The 15,745-nt window shown below is 42.0% G+C and overlaps 1 protein-coding gene across 2 annotated transcripts in view; it reads right to left on the bottom strand.

Annotated features, from left to right (window-relative positions):
• The window catches only part of l3mbtl2 (L3MBTL histone methyl-lysine binding protein 2), a 26,565-nt gene extending 10,820 nt beyond the window's left edge, over positions 1-15,745 (bottom strand). The window contains exons 1-8 of one of the 2 annotated variants that reach the window (XM_029699180.1): positions 15,673-15,745; positions 14,798-15,291; positions 14,408-14,561; positions 14,104-14,237; positions 13,847-13,970; positions 11,796-11,878; positions 11,549-11,666; positions 11,235-11,369 (exon numbers count right to left, since the gene is read on the bottom strand). In XM_029699180.1, coding sequence (XP_029555040.1) covers positions 11,235-11,369; positions 11,549-11,666; positions 11,796-11,878; positions 13,847-13,970; positions 14,104-14,237; positions 14,408-14,561; positions 14,798-15,172 — 1,123 coding nt within the window. In that variant the 5' untranslated portion in view covers positions 15,173-15,291; positions 15,673-15,745. Of the gene's footprint in view, positions 1-11,234; positions 11,370-11,548; positions 11,667-11,795; positions 11,879-13,846; positions 13,971-14,103; positions 14,238-14,407; positions 14,562-14,797; positions 15,292-15,515; positions 15,535-15,672 lie in introns of those variants that run through there. The other variant, XM_029699181.1, reaches the window with a different exon arrangement.

The raw sequence follows: 15,745 nt of genomic DNA, 5'->3' as shown, positions 1-15,745 counted from the left end.
TTCAGTCTCCTGAGGTGGGAAAAGGTGTTGTCGTGCCCCCTTCACAACTGTCTTGGTGTGTTTGGACCATGATAGTTTGTTGGTGATGTGGACACCAAGGAACTTGAAACTCTCAACCAGCTCCACTACAGCCCCGTCAATGTTAATGAGGGCCTGTTCGGCCCAACTTTTCCTGTAGACCACAATCAGCTCCTTTGTCTTTCTCACATTGAGGGAGAGGTTGTTGTCCTGGCACCACACTGCCAGGTCTCTGACCTCCTCCCTATAGGCTGTCTCATCGTTGTCGGTATTCAGGCCTAACACTGTTGTCGTCAGCAAACTTAATGATGTTGTTGGAGTCGTGTTTGGTCACACAGTCATGGGTAAACAGAGAGTACAGGACTACGCATGCACCCTTGAGGGGCTCCAGTGTTGAGGATCAGCATGGCAGACGTGTACCTGTACCACTTGGGGGCAGCCTGTCAGGAAGTCAAGTATCCAGTTGCAGAGGGAGGTATTAAGTCCCAGGGTCCTTAGCTCAGTGATGAGCTTTGTGGGCACTATGGTGTTGAACGCAATCAATTGAATTAACCACAGGTGGACTCCAATCAAGTTTGAGAAACATCTAGATGGAAACAGGATGCACCTGAGCTCAATTTCGAGTCTCATAGCTTTTTGTTTCGAGTAGCATTACTTTTTATAAAAAAATAAATGTATACATATTTTTATTGGCAATATAAAGAAACACAAATTACAACTTGAACAGGTACATCCTTTTATCCCCTTATACTTATTGAAACACCTCCCTCCCCTTAACAAAAGCAGCATACATATACAAATTAAATAAAACGTACAATTGGAAATAATAAATATACGCACATATGTATACATACAGTACCAGTCAAAAATTGACACCTACTCATTCAGGGGTTTTTATTTATTTTTTACTATTTTCTATATTGTAGAATAATAGAAGACATCAAAACTATGAAAAAACATGGAATCATGTAGTAACCAACAAAAGTGTTAAACAAATCAAAATATATTTTTGATTCTTCATTCAAAGTAGCCATCCTTTGCCTTGATGACAGCTTTGCACACCCTTGGCATTCTCTCAACCAGACTCATGAGGTAGTCACCTGGAATGCATTTAAATTAACAAGGAACACCTGTTGAAAGTTAATTCGTTTGAGCCAATAATTTGTGTTGTGACAAGGTAGGGGCGGTATACAGAAGACAGCCCTATTTGGTAAAAGTCTTTTTACAAAATTTAAAGAACTTCTTCAAGTGCAGTCGGAAAAACCATCAAGCGCTATGATGAAAATGGCTCTCATGAGAACCACCCCAGGAAACCCTAACCCAGAGTTCATTAGAGTTCACCAGCCTCAGAAATTGCAGCCCAAATACAGTTGAAGTCTGAAGTTTACACCTTAGCCAAATACATTTAAAATGCAGTTTTTCACAATTCCTGACATTTAATCCAAGTAAAAAGTCCCTGTCTTAGGTCAATTAGAATCACGACTTTATTTTAAGAGTGTGAAATGTCAGAATAATAGTAGAGAGAATTATTTATTTCAGCTTTCATTTCATTCATCACATTCCCAGTGGGTCAGAAGTTTACATACCAAATACTAATTGAGTGTATCATTGCCTTTAAATTGTTTAACTTGGGTCAAAAGTTTAGGGTAGCCTTCCACAAGCTTCTCACAATAAGTTGGGGGAATTTTGGCCCATTCCTCCTGACAGAGCTGGTGTAAAAGGAGTCAGGTTTGTAGGCCTCCTTGCTCCTTCTATAGGATTGAGGTCATGGCTTTGTGATGGCCACTCCAATACCTTGACTCTTTGTTGTCATTAAGCCATTTTGCCACAACTTTGGAAGTATGCTTGGGGTCATTGTCCATTTGGAAGACCCATTTGCGACCAAGCTTTAACCTCCTGACTGATGTCTTGAGATGTTGCTTCAATATATCCACATCGATTTGCTACCTCATGATGCCATCTATTTTGTGAAATGCACCAGTCCCTCCTGCAGCAAAGCACCCCCACAACATGATGCTGCCACCCACCGTGCTTCATGGTTGGGACGGTGTTCTTCGGCTTGCAAGCCTCACCCTTTTTCCTTATTTGTTTCATCAGACCAGAGGACATTTCTCCAAAAAGTATGATCTTTGTCCCCATGTGCAGTTGCAAACCGTAGTCTGTATTTTTTAATGGCGGTTTTGGAGCAATGGCTTCTTCCTTGCTGAGCTGTCTTTCAGTTTATGTCGATATAGGACTCGTTTAACTGTGGATATAGATACTTTTGTACCCGTTTCCTCCAGCATCTTCACAAGGTCCTTTGCTGTTGTTCTGGGATTGATTTGCACTTTTCGCACCAAAGTACATTCATCTCTAGAAGACAGAACATGTCTCCTTCCTGAGCGGTATTTTTTATTAACATTTTTTATTTATTTCACCTTTATTTAACCAGGTAGGCAAGTTGAGAACAAGTTCTCATTTACAATTGCGACCTGGCCAAGATAAAGCAAAGCAGTTTGACACATACAACACAGAGTTACACATGGAGTAAAACAAACATACAGTCAATAATATAGTAGAAAAATAAGTCTATATACAAAGTGAGCAAATGAGGTGAGATAAGGGAGGTAAAGGCAAAAAAAGGCCATGGTGGCGAAGTAAATACAGAACAGAACAATTTCAGCAGAACATTTTAGAAAGAAAGGGTCCAGATTGTCTAGCCCGGCTGATTTGTAGGGGTCCAGATTTTGCAGCTCTGTCAGAACATCAGCTGACTGGATTTGGGAGAAGGAGAAAAGGGGAAGGCTTGGGCGAGTTGCTGTGGAGGGTGCAGTGCTGTTGACCGGGTAGGGGATAGCCAGGTGGAAAGCATGGCCAGCCGTAGAAAATTCCTTATTGAAATTCTCAATTATAGTGGATTTGTTGGTGGTGACAGAGTTTCCTATCCTCAGTGCAGTGGGCAGCTGGGAGGAGGTGCTCTTATTCTCCAAGGACTTTAGTGTCCCATAACTTTTTTGAGTTTGTGTTGCAGGTAGTAAATTTCTCCTTGAAAAAGCTAGCCTTGGCTTTTCTAACTGCCTGTGTATATTGGTTTCTAACTTCCCTGAAAAGTTGCATATCGCGAGGGTTGTTCGATGCTAATGCAGAATGCCACATGATGTTTTTGTGTTGGTTAAGGGCAGTCAGGTCTGGAGAGAACCAAGGGCTATATCTGTTCCTGGTTCTAAATTTCTTGAATGGGGCATGCTTATTTAAGATGGTGAGGAAGGCATTTAAAAAGAATAACCAGGCATCCTCTACTGAAGGGATGAGGTCAATATCCTTCCAGGATACCCGGGCCAGGTCGATTAGAAAGGCCTGCTCGCTGAAGTGTTTCAGGGAGCGTTTGACAGTGATGAGTGGAGGTTGTTTGACCGCTGACCCATTACGGATGCAGACAATGAGGCAGTGATCGCTGAGATCTTGGTTAAAAACAGCAGAGGTGTATTTAGAGGGCAAGTTGGTTAGGATGATATCTATGAGGGTGCCCGTGTTTACGGCTTTGGGGTGGTACCTGGTAGGTTCATTGATAATTTGTGTGAGATTGAGGGCATCAAGCTTAGATTGTAGGATGGCTGGGGTGTTAAGCATGTCCCAGTTTAGGTCACCTAGCAGCACGAGCTCTGAAGATAGATGTGGGGCAATCAGTTCACATATATGGTGTCCAGAGCACAGCTGGGGGCAGAGGGTGGTCTATAGCAGGCGGCAACGGTGAGAGACTTGTTCTTAGAGAGGTGGATTTTTAAAAGTAGAAGTTCAAATTGTTTGGGTACAGACCTGGATAGTAGGACAGAACATCTCTGCAGTAGATTGCAACACCGCCCCCTTTGGCCGTTCTATCTTGTCTGAAAATGTTGTAGATAGGGATGGAGATTTCGGAGTTTTTGGTAGTCTTCCTAAGCCAGGATTCAGACACGGCTAGGACATCCGGGTTGGCAGAGTGTGCTAAAGCAGTGAATAAAACAAACTTAGGGAGGAGGCTTCTAATGTTTGGGATAGGGGGCAGTATTTTCACGGCCGGATAAAAAACGTACCCGGATTAATCTGGTTACTACTCCTGCCCAGAAACTAAAATATGCATATAATTAGTAGATTTGGATAGAAAACACTCTGAAGTTTCTAAAACTGTTTGAATGGTGTCTGTGAGTATAACAGAACTCATATGGCAGGCCAAAACCTGAGAAGATTCCATACAGGAAGTGCCCTGTCTGACAATTTGTTCTCCTTCTGTGGCATCTCTATCAAAAATACAGCATCTGTGCTGTAACGTGACATTTTCTAAGGCTTCCATTGGCTCTCAGAAGGCGCCAGAAAGTGTAATGGGGTGTCTGCAGTCTCTGGGCGAAAAACAGCAGGAGTTTGTGTGAGTGGTCAGGCAGGGAACAATGACACTGGAGATGCGCGTCCACGAGACGACTCTATTTTTTTCTTTCAGCCTTTGAATGAATACAACGTCGCCCGGTTGGAATATTATCGCTATTTTATGAGAAAAATAGCATAAAAATGTATTTTAAACAGCGGTTGACATGCTTCGAAGTACGGTAATGGAATATTTTGAACTATTTTGTCACGAAATGCGTTCGCACGTCACCCTTCGGATAGTGACTTGAACGCACGAACAAAACGGAGGTATTTGAATATAACTATGGATTATTTGGAACCAAAACAACATTTGTTGTTTAAGTAGAAGTCCTGGGAGTGCATTCTGACGAAGAACAGCAAAAGGTAATCCAATTTTTCTAATAGTAATTCTGAGTTTAGGTTGTCCCAAACTTGGTGGGTGTCAAAATAGCTAGCCGTGATGGCCGGGCTATGTACTCAGAATATTGCAAAATGTGCTTTCGCCGAAAAGCTATTTTAAAATCTGACACCGCGATTGCAAAAAGGAGTTCTGTATCTATAATTCTTAAAATAATTGTTATGTTTCTTGTCAACGTTTATCGTGAGTAATTTAGTAAATTCACCAGAAGTTTGCGGTGGGTATGCTAGTTCTGAACATCACATGCTAATGTAAAAAGCTGGTTTTTGATATAAATATGAACTTGATTGAACAAAACATGCATGTATTGTATAACATAATGTCCTAGGAGTGTCATCTGATGAAGATCATCAAAGGTTAGTGCTGCATTTAGCTGTGGTTTTGGTTTTTGTGACATATATGCTTGCTTTGAAAATGGCTGTGTGATTATTTTTGGCAGGGTACTCTCCTGACATAACCTAATGTTTTGCTTTCGCTGTAAAGCCTTTTTGAAATCGGACAATGTGGTTAGATTAATGAGAGTCTTGTCTTTAAAATGGTGTAAAATAGTCATATGTTTGAGAAATTGAAGTTATAGCATTTGAGGTATTTGTATTTCGCGCCACGCTCTACCATTGGATATTGGTGAGGGGTTCCGCTAGCGGAACGTCTGTCCCTAACAGGTTAACATGCATGAAACCAAGGCTATTACGGTTACAGAAGTCATCAAAAGAGAGCGCCTGGGGAATAGGAGTGGAGCTAGGCACTGCAGGGCCTAGATTCACCTCTACATCACCAGAGGAACAGAGGAGGAGTAGGCTAAGGGTATGGCTAAAAGCTATGAGAATTGGTCGTCTAGGACGTCCGGAACAGAGAGTAAAAGGAGCATGTTTCTGGGGGCGATAAAATAGCTTCAAGGTATAATGTACAGACAAAGGTGTGGTAGGATGTGAATACAGTGGAGGTAAACCTAGGCATTGAGTGACGATGAGAGAGATAGTCTCTAGAAACATCATTGAAACCAGGTGATGTCATCGCATGTGTGGATGGTGGAACTGAGAGGTTGGATAAGGTATAATGAGCAGGGCTTGAGGCTCTACAGTGAAATAAGCCAATAAACACTAACCAGAACAGCAATGGACAAGGCATATTGACATTAAGGAGAGGCATGCTTAGCCAAGTGATCAAAAGGGTCCAGTGAGTAGTGAGGTCGGTTGCGGTGGCAAGTTGGCAGAAGATGGTCTGTTTTTAGCCACCTCGTGCGTTTCCGTCGGTAGATTAGTGGGGTTCCGTGTGGTAGAGGGGACCAATCCAATTGGCCAAAATAGTTATAGTGGCCCAAGAAAATTGGCCGATAGACCTATTCAGATAGCAGCCGATAAGACAGCTAACGATTTGCTGGCCGCAGATAGGCGTTCAGGTTACGTCACGATGGAGGGGCCAGTTGGATAACTCCCTCGTGCAGATAACGTTGGTAGTCCATTCATTAAGGCCCGATGGGGCTCCGCATTGGCAGTAAAACGGGTTCGGATAGGTGATTGTAGCCCAGGAGTGGCTGATGGAACTCTTCAGCTGGCTAGCTCCGGAATAATTGATGTTAGCTCCGGAACCGACGTTAGCCAATAGTCACTCGGATAGCAGCTAGCTAGCTGCAAGATCCAGGTGTAAATGTCCAGAGCTTGGAGTGTAAATGTCCAGTGCTTGCGGTAGAAATCCGGGGATATGGAGAGAAAATAGGTCCGGTATGCTTTGGTCTGAGTCACGTTGTACAAAACTGGCGATAGCTTTTCGAGCTAAGGGGTAGCTGGTATGACGGCTGCGTGGTCCCATGGTGTTTATACTTGCGCACTATTGTTTGTACAGATGAACGTGGTACCTTTAGGCATTTGGAAATTGCTCCTAAGGATGAACCAGACTTGTGGAGGTCTACAATTATTTTTCTTGGCTGATTTCTTTTGATTTTCCCATGATGTCAAGCAAAGAGGCACTGAGTTTGAAGGTAGGCCTTGAAATACATCCAGTCAACAGTGTATGTAAACTTCTGACCCACTGAAATTGTGATACGATGAATTATAAGTGAAATAACCTGTCTAAACAATTGTTGGAAAAATGTATTGTGTCATGCAAAGTAGATGTCCTAACCGACTTGCCAAAACTATAGTTTGTTAACAAGAAATGTGTTTAAATGACTCCAACATAAGTATATGTAATCTTCCGACTTCAACTGTAAATGCTTCACAGAGTTCAAGTAGCAGACACATCTCAACATCAACTGTTCAGAGGAGACTGCGTGAATCAGGCCTTCATGGTCGAATTTCTGCAAAGAAACCACTACTAAAGAACACCAATAATAAGAAGAGACTTGCTTGAGCCAAGAAACACGAGCAAAGGACATTACACCGGTGGAAATCGGTCTGATGAGTCCAAATTAGAGATTGTTGGTTCCAACCACCATGACTTTGTGAGACGCAGAGTAGGTGGACAGATGATCTCTGCATGTGTGGTTCCCACCGTGAAGCATGGAGGAGGAGGTGTGATGGTGCTTTGCTGGTGACACTGATTTATTTAGAATTCAACGCACACTTAACCAGCATGGCTACCACAGCATTCTGCAGCAATACGCCATCCCATCTAGTTTGCGCTTAGCAGGACTATAATTTGTTTTTCAACAGGACAATGACCCAACACAATTCCAGGCTGTGTGAGGGCTATTTGTGTCTAAGAGTGTGTAAAGCTGTCATCAAGGCAAAGGGTGGCTACTTTGAAGAATCTCAAATATATTTTGATTGGTTTAACACTTTTTTGGTTACTACACAATTCCATATGTGTTATTTCATCGTTTTGATGTCTTCACTATTATTGTACAATGTAGAACATTTTAAAAATAAAGAAAAACCCTTGAATGAGTAGATGTGTCCAAACTTTTGGCTGGTACTGTACATACACAAAAATAAATCTAAAATATCAAACATACTATCCCTTCCCTCCCACACCCTCTCATATCCCGTTGGCCAACATTCGTACTCCTGATCAATGGAAGGCTACTGTTCAAAAAAGGAAATTAAAGGCTGCCATCTCAAGAAAAAGTTATCAGAAAAAACACTTTGAGAGGTTGTACTAAGTGTAGAAAAGACATTAGATCTTTCAACCAGGCTGATACAGTGGGAGGTTTGGCGGATTTCCAATTAAGCAAGATCTGCCGGCAGGCTATGAGGGAAGCAAACTTTACAACGTCTGCTTTACTTTTAGTGAGACTAGGCAACAAAGATGGAACTCCAAACATAGCTATCAAAAGGACAAGCCTGCAGGTCAATATCTAGAATTTTAGAGAGAGTATTAAAAAAGGATGACCAATACTCAGACAGTTTAGAACATGAATAAAACATATGGGTGTGGTCTGCCGAAGTGATTAAACATCTATCACTTGTCATTTGTGTCTGGGAGGAATTTACTACGTTTTTCTTTGGTGTAGTGAATTCTGTGCAAGACCTTGAACTGAATGAAACTTAACCGAGCATATGAGGATGTGGAGTTAAGCCTAAGGGCCTCCTTGTTGATTGGAGAGGGTTCAGAGGAAAGCATAATATCATATAATCTAGAAATCAGAAACCTAGGTCAAATGTTCATTTTAACAGATTGGATTCTGCCAGCTAAGAGAGGCAGACTATCCAAGCGTTGTAAGTCTGCTTTAACTCATGTGACTAGACTTGTTAAGTGTATTTTATGGAGTGTAGCCAGAGAATGTGTTATATTCCCACCTCAATAGGAAAAACCAGACGGCGACAGACGTAAAGGCAGTGGGGTTGGTGGGAAAACATTCATTTTTCTGAATGTTCAATTTGTAACCTGAGAATGATCCAAATGTTTTTAAAATATGCATTATGTTATCGACAGAGTTCACAGGGTTAGTTATATATAATAGTAGATAATCTGCGTACTGTGACACTTTGTGTTCTTCACCAGCTCGGTGGATTCCAGTGAATGATGATGATGATCATCATCATCGTCATCATCATCATATTAAGGCCAAGGAAAGCAGTTCTATTGCAAGTGCAAAAAGGAGTGTGGACATAGGGCACCCTTGACGGGTCCCTCTGGAGAGGCAAAAGTATTTGAATGCTGAGAGTTGGTGTGTACGCTAGCCGTAGGACCAGAATAGAGCAGACGTTTCCAGGAGATGAAATTGGACCCAAAACCAAATCTTATCAAAACTGAAATAAATAATCCCACTCTACCAGGTCGAAAGCATCAAGAGAAACAACAATTTGGGGGTCTGGAGAGAGAAGGAGAGATTATAAATGTTCAAAAGACGACGTACATTGGAAAACAGTTGTCGCCCTTTTATGAAACCCATTTGATCATCAGATATGACATCCTGGAGGTAGGGTTCCAACCGGCATGCTAGAACCTTAGCTAATAGTTTAACATCAGAGCTCAAAAGTGAAATGATCTTTATCTTTCTTGAGTATAAGTAATATGGAGGCTTGAGTTAGCGTCGTGGGGAGAGAGCCCTGTGATAATGAGTCGGTGAACACATCTAATAGTAATGGGGCGAGTTGATCTGCACATTTTTTTGAATAATCGATTGGGAAGCCATCAGGGCCTGGGGCCTTGCCACTTTGCATTAACTTTAGACCCTTTGTTATCTCACCGAGATATTGAGGGTTGTCCAGAACTTCACTGATGTCCTTACTAAATGAATGGAATATCCAAGTTATCTAAAAAGTTGTCCATAGCCGTAATATCTGATGGGGGTTCGGATTTGTAGAGGTTAGAATAAAATGACACAAAACTTGAATAAATATTAGAGGGATCACTTGTAAGATTACAGGAAGAGTTATATAACTGAGATGCTGACTGGCGTTTAAGTTGGTGTGCCAAAAGGCGGCTGGCCCTGTCACCATATTCGTAGTACGTCCCCTTTGTTTGTTGCAACAGAAACTCTGCTTTATCAGTGGAAAGCAGATTAAATTCACTTTGAAGTTTCAACCTCTCTGCGTATAATTCAGGGGATGGTGAAGTTTAATACTGGCGGTCTATTGCCAGGATTGAGTCCAGCAGTTCTTGACGTTTCAGTTGTTTGTTTGCATTATAAGAAATTATCTTTCCCCGTAATACAGATTTGAAAGTGTCCCAAAGAAGAGAGGAGGAGGTGTTGTTATTTGTATTCCTTTGAATGAATACATTTATGTTGGTTGAAATAAAAAGTTACAGAATTCTTTGTTAGACAATACGGCCGTGTTAAATCTCCAAGTCAACTGTTTTTTTGCGTTCGGAGTAAGAGCTAAGTCCAGAATGTGGGGGGAATGGTCCGAAATGACTATAGCAGAATATTCTGCAGTTTTAACTGAGGGGAGAAGGGCGCTAAAAAAAAAAAGTAGTCTATGGGTGAGTAGGCTTGATAAACATGAGAAAATTAGAAGTCTTTTGTGACCAGGTGGAGGAAGCGCCATGGATAAACACAACCCATTTGGGTCGTGAATGTAGAAAGCGCTTTTGCCATCCCGGAAGGAGTAACAGTTCTGGGATTAGACCGGTCGAGTCATGGTTCAATAACATAGTTAAAGTCCCCGCCGAAGATGAGGCAGTGGGTGTCAAGATTAGGGAGAGAGGCTAAAAGAGATGTCTTAAATCTAGTGTCATCCCAGTTAGGGGCGTAAACATTTGCAAGTACTACAGGGGTCTGGAAGAGTGTCCACTAACTATTGTATAACGTCCTCCAAGATCTGAAATGATCTGAGAGGGTGAAAACTGTGCTCGTTTGTGAATCACTATTGCGACTTCCCTGGCTTTGCCGTTAAAATTAGAATGAAAAAACAGTCCAAACCATGCTTTACGCAATCTAGTATGGTCGTTAACACATATTGCATTTCTTCAAGAAACACACCTATCAGTATTCAGATGTGAAAATACTCTGGAGCTCTTAATTTGCCCTCCACAACCTGCGAATGTTCCATGTCACCAGTCTGACTGGAAGCCCCAAAATACCATCCTGACTTGTTGTTGAACTAGACATGAAACCTTATAAGAGGAGAAGTCAAATGAAGAAAAATGAGGAAGAGAGATTGAGAGAGAAGCTACATGAAAAAAAAAAACATTGAAAAAAAATAAACTAAAATCCTTTAGAGAAACAGAGCACAAGAATCTTTGGATAATGCCAACATAACCCACCTCCCCACCCACTCAACATCCCCAACATACACTAAAATACAAGTGATAGTACAACACTTTCACAAAATGTGGAAGAAGTCAAGGGGTCTGAATGCACTGTATTGATCCACTAGCAAAACATTTAATAAACCCACTTTTTTTTTGTAAGTGTAATCAAATTGTTGCACTTCTTCAGATACTGCTTAAAAAAAGGGATCTCATTACTCACAATTTTTTTTTTTTTTTTTTACAATAATGTTAACTAAAACTTTTAGACCTATAGTACTCTATACCTGTGGAGGTCACTCACCCTGTGGTGGCACCAGCAGCTTGCCGGTCATGGCACACCATCCGATGGGGTACATGTCTCCAGAACCCAGGCTGCACCAGAAGTCCTGGCTGCTGTCCTCCTCAAAGCCCTCGTACCTCAACCGAGCTTTATAGCCTGGAAAACAGAGAGAGGAAGAGGTAAACTAACATACAGTCCATGACAACAACAACAAAAAATTTGATGTCTCAGGATGCCTCCTAAACGGAACCTTGATCCCTGTGTAGTGCACTATATAGGGAATAGGGTGACATTTGTAGATGTCCCATCAATCAGTTTCAGAGTATTTGGCTGACCTGCAAGTTGGATGATGCTGGCGATCCAATACACTTTACTGGGCAGGATGGCACTAGTGTTCAGGACCTCTACCTTTAACCTCACTGTGATGTCATCCCACTGGGCACAGAGCGGCGCCTGCAGGGGTGGAATGGAGGGGAACAGCGGCAACGTTGCTTCACCAGTAGAATAAAGAAAGCAATTTATTGCTACGCAACTTTAAAATGAAATAGGATAGTATTTTAATAAGTGCAAAGGAAGACTTGCATGTCTGAAGCAGGCCACTGAAGCAGCAAGAGAGCCTGCCTTCTCCAGGTAAGCACCCCAGTCAAAGTTTCCTGTTGCTGCAGCTATATGACAAGGGGAAAAGGGAGAACACAGGTCTGTCTCACAAAGGAACTAAATGTTTCCCCTCTTGTAACTTACATATAATGATTGAGAGGATTTTTCTTCCTGGCTGCAATGGTGTGATGTTTTAACTAATATTGTCAATGTACACTTAATTCTGGCAGCTTCATTAAATAGTACCCGCAAAACACCAGTCTCAAAGAGGTGACTCCGGGATGCTGGCCTTCTAGGCAGAGTTCCTCTGTCCAGTGTCTGTGTTCTTTTGCCCATCTTAATCTTTTGTTTTTAATTGGCCAGTCTGAGATATGGCTTTTTCTTTGCAACTCTGCCTAGAAGGCCAGCATCCTGGAGTCGCCTTTTCACTGTTGACGTTGAGACTGGTGTTTTGTGGGTACTATTTAATGAAGCTGCCAGTTGAGGACTAGTGAGGCATCTGTTTCTCAAACTAGACACTTGTCCTCTTTCTCAGTTGTGCACTGGGGCCTCCCACTACTCTTTCTATTCTGGTTAGAGACAGTTTGCGCTGTTCTGTGAAGGGAGTAGTACACAGCGTTGAATGAGATCTTCAGTTTCTTGGCAATTTCTCGCATGGAATAGCCTTCATTTCTCAGCACAAGAATAGATTGACGTGTTTCAGAAGAAAGTTCTTTGTTTCTGGCCATTTTTAGTCTGTAATCGAATTCACAAATGCTGATGCTCCAGATACTCAACTAGTCTAAAGAAGGCCAGTTTTATTGCTTCTTTAATCAGAACAACAGTTTTCAGCTGTGCTAACATAATTGTAAAGGGGTTTTCTAATGATCAATTAACCTTTTAAAATGATAAGCTTGGATTAGCAAACACAACATGCCATTGGAACACAGGAGTGATGGTTGCTGATAATGGGCCTCTGTACACCTATGTAGATATTCCATAATAAAAAAATGTTTTTTTATAATAATAATAAAAAAATATTTAAAAAAGCAATTTCCAGCTACAAGTAATTTACAACATTAACAATGTCTACACTGTATTTCTGATCAAGTGTATGTTTTTAATGGACAAAACAATTTGCTTTTCTTTGAAAAACAAGGATATTTCTAAGTGACCCCGAACTTTTGAACGGTAGTGTGATAAACACAAGGAATAACGTGTACACACACACACACACTCACACATTATTCTCAGTATTATTTATTTGTATTTATTTTCTCCTCCTTCTATAAAAAAAAACAGTCATATTGTTCTTTAGTCGTAGTGTTCTTAGTTTAAATGTGTGTTGCCGTTCCTGTCCATTAGTGTTGTGTATTTTGTCATGTTCTATGTTGTGTGGACCCCAAGAAGAATAGCTGCTGCCTCTTCAACAGCTAATGGGGACTTTCTCACTCATAATCTTTCACGATTCATTCATGATTATCCGTAATCATACATTATTTACCATTCATTTCTATTGGGCACAACATAATCCAAAGCAAACTGCAAATGGGCACCCGAGTTGCGCAGCGTTCGAAGGCACTGCATCTCAGTGCAAGATGCATCACTACAGACCCTGGTTCGATTCCAGGCTGTATCACAACCATCCGTGATTGGGAGTCCCATAGAGCAGCATTCAATTGGCCCAGCATCGCACGGGTTAGGCAGTCATTGTAAATTAGAATTTGTTCTTAACTGACTTGCCTGGTTAAATAAAGGTTAAACAATCCAACAAGTTTGCAGAGTCACAAGCTTGATGAAGTCATTGTGTGCTAGGAATATGGAACCAAATCTTAAACCTTTCACTACTTTATTACACTATAAGTGAAATTAACACCTTCAAATGGGGAGACTAGATACATAAAGTGCTTTCATTTCTAAACCGCAAAACAGATATGACAATGTTGCCTCATATGAAACATTTTCTCTCAAATCCAAAATGCTGAAGTATAGAGCCAAATTAAAAGTTTGGCTTTTCCACTACCCCAGCAATGGAAAAGCCCTCCAAGTGGTCTCACCATCCTGTCCAGTAGAGCTGGAGCTGTTGTCCTGACTGCTTCCCAGAGAAGCAATCATGTTCCCCATCTGGGTGGACCAGGCAGTCTTAATCAGCACCTTGGCCTTCTTGGTGGGAGGCTTTCCCTGGAGAAAATAAAACATTGAGTGAAGACAAAGGTGATGCTATATAAAAGGCTTTATAAAAGGCTATACAGTATAAAGTCTATAAACATCTAGCCTCACCACCTGTAACACACAGAAAGATATTCTCTCTCACCTGAAGTCGTGCCAGGATAGAGGACTTCTTGCAGTTGGAGGAGTAGGCTCTGGAGCAGGAGACGCTGCAGAAACGCTTGGTCTTGGAATAGAAGGTGTCTCTGGTCCCGCTGAAGCCACACATCTCACACACCACTGTGTAGGGAAGAGGATGAGAATATGTTACAGAAAGGATCGGTGGTTTTGGTGATCCATGATGAGTATCCTTGCCTGGAATTTTATATCAGCAGGCTAACTAATTCACTTTATATCAACAGGCTAACTAATTCACTTTATAGCAACAGGCTAACGCAGTCTTTCCTCACCCGGTCCGTCATCTATAGTGAGAGCAGAGTAGTAATCTCCAAAAGAATCATCCATCTCATCTTCATCATCTTCATCTTCGTCGTCGTCATCTTCATCGTCGTCATCCTCTGCGTCAGTGTCATCCGACTGCAGAGGGCCCCCCTCAACATCCTCCTTTCAGAGAGAGGAACAAGGTTGGGTAAGAAAGAGGGTCATGTATGATTTCAACTATTCTGAAACATGGAACTGTGCTTTAGCTATTAAATAAACTGTCTTTAACATCCCAGATTATCAACCTTATGTTATAAATCTATCAAGCTACTGCTTGTTTACTAAAGTATGGTATTGCGCTGGTTTTTCCTCAATGTCAGGTGGACACTGACACACAACACTAACGGTCACAGACTCACCGTGTCATATTCCTGTGGTTCTACAGGGACGCCACGTCTCTGAGCTTTGGGGGTGCACACGTTGCAGCCGAAGCCCTCACAGGAGGTGCAGGGGGGCCGTATGAACACTGTGGGGACAGCCCCATACTTCAGCTTCAGCTGTCCTTTGGCAGCGAGAGCCTTGAGGACGGGGTAGGGCTTGTTTTCAAAACACTCCTTACCGAAGTGTTCACAGCAAAGCTGGGAGTTCGGCGAGGCGGTCCAGTTGCTCCGTGTCCGCTGGACCTGCTTCTCCCATTTGTGAAACTCCTCTGTGTCATTGTTGGGGAAATTGTACAGAGTAACACCATCGTCCCACGACTTGCCACACCCATATGCCACACAGCGGTCGGGCATCGTCTTCTGGCACGTGATTGGACTGTTTTGAGAATGATGTCAGGCAGTTCAAGTCTAGAGTCAGGGCTTCCTTCTTGTTGTCTCGTGTGATGTCATACCACTGCTCCTGGGGCTGCACTCTGTAACCAAAGGGGCAAGATTGAATTTGACATCACATTATTGGTTAAAAGGGGACCTGTGCTCCTTGCATCAGAAGTGTATTCTATACTTTAAACAAAATCTTCATGTCTTCTCTAATATCGAACATAACAGTGCTGATTGCACATCCAGTGGCATTCAACAATTAACACATTAGTTTGCTACCTTGCTAGCTAGCAAGCTAACAGAGTATTAGTGCAGTAACCTCGCTATGCGTTTCCCCCGAATCTATTCTACCATTCACCAACACTGTAAAAGCAATCTTAACTTTCGTTTATTAGTATTCTAGCAATGTACACTTGAATCCCTTCGCTTAAAAGCAACTTTGCAAAATCAGCCTCAGTAACACGTTAGTCACCTACCGCTTCTTCGTGTTTATTCCTGTGAAAGGTATTCTGGGAGTTGTAGTTTTCAGCTGCTTCAGGCATGCCGCTG

Source organism: Salmo trutta, chromosome 18 (assembly GCF_901001165.1).
Source record: "Salmo trutta chromosome 18, fSalTru1.1, whole genome shotgun sequence".
NCBI classification, from domain to species: Eukaryota; Metazoa; Chordata; class Actinopteri; order Salmoniformes; family Salmonidae; genus Salmo; species Salmo trutta.
This window is presented reverse-complemented; position numbering and strand designations above follow the sequence as displayed.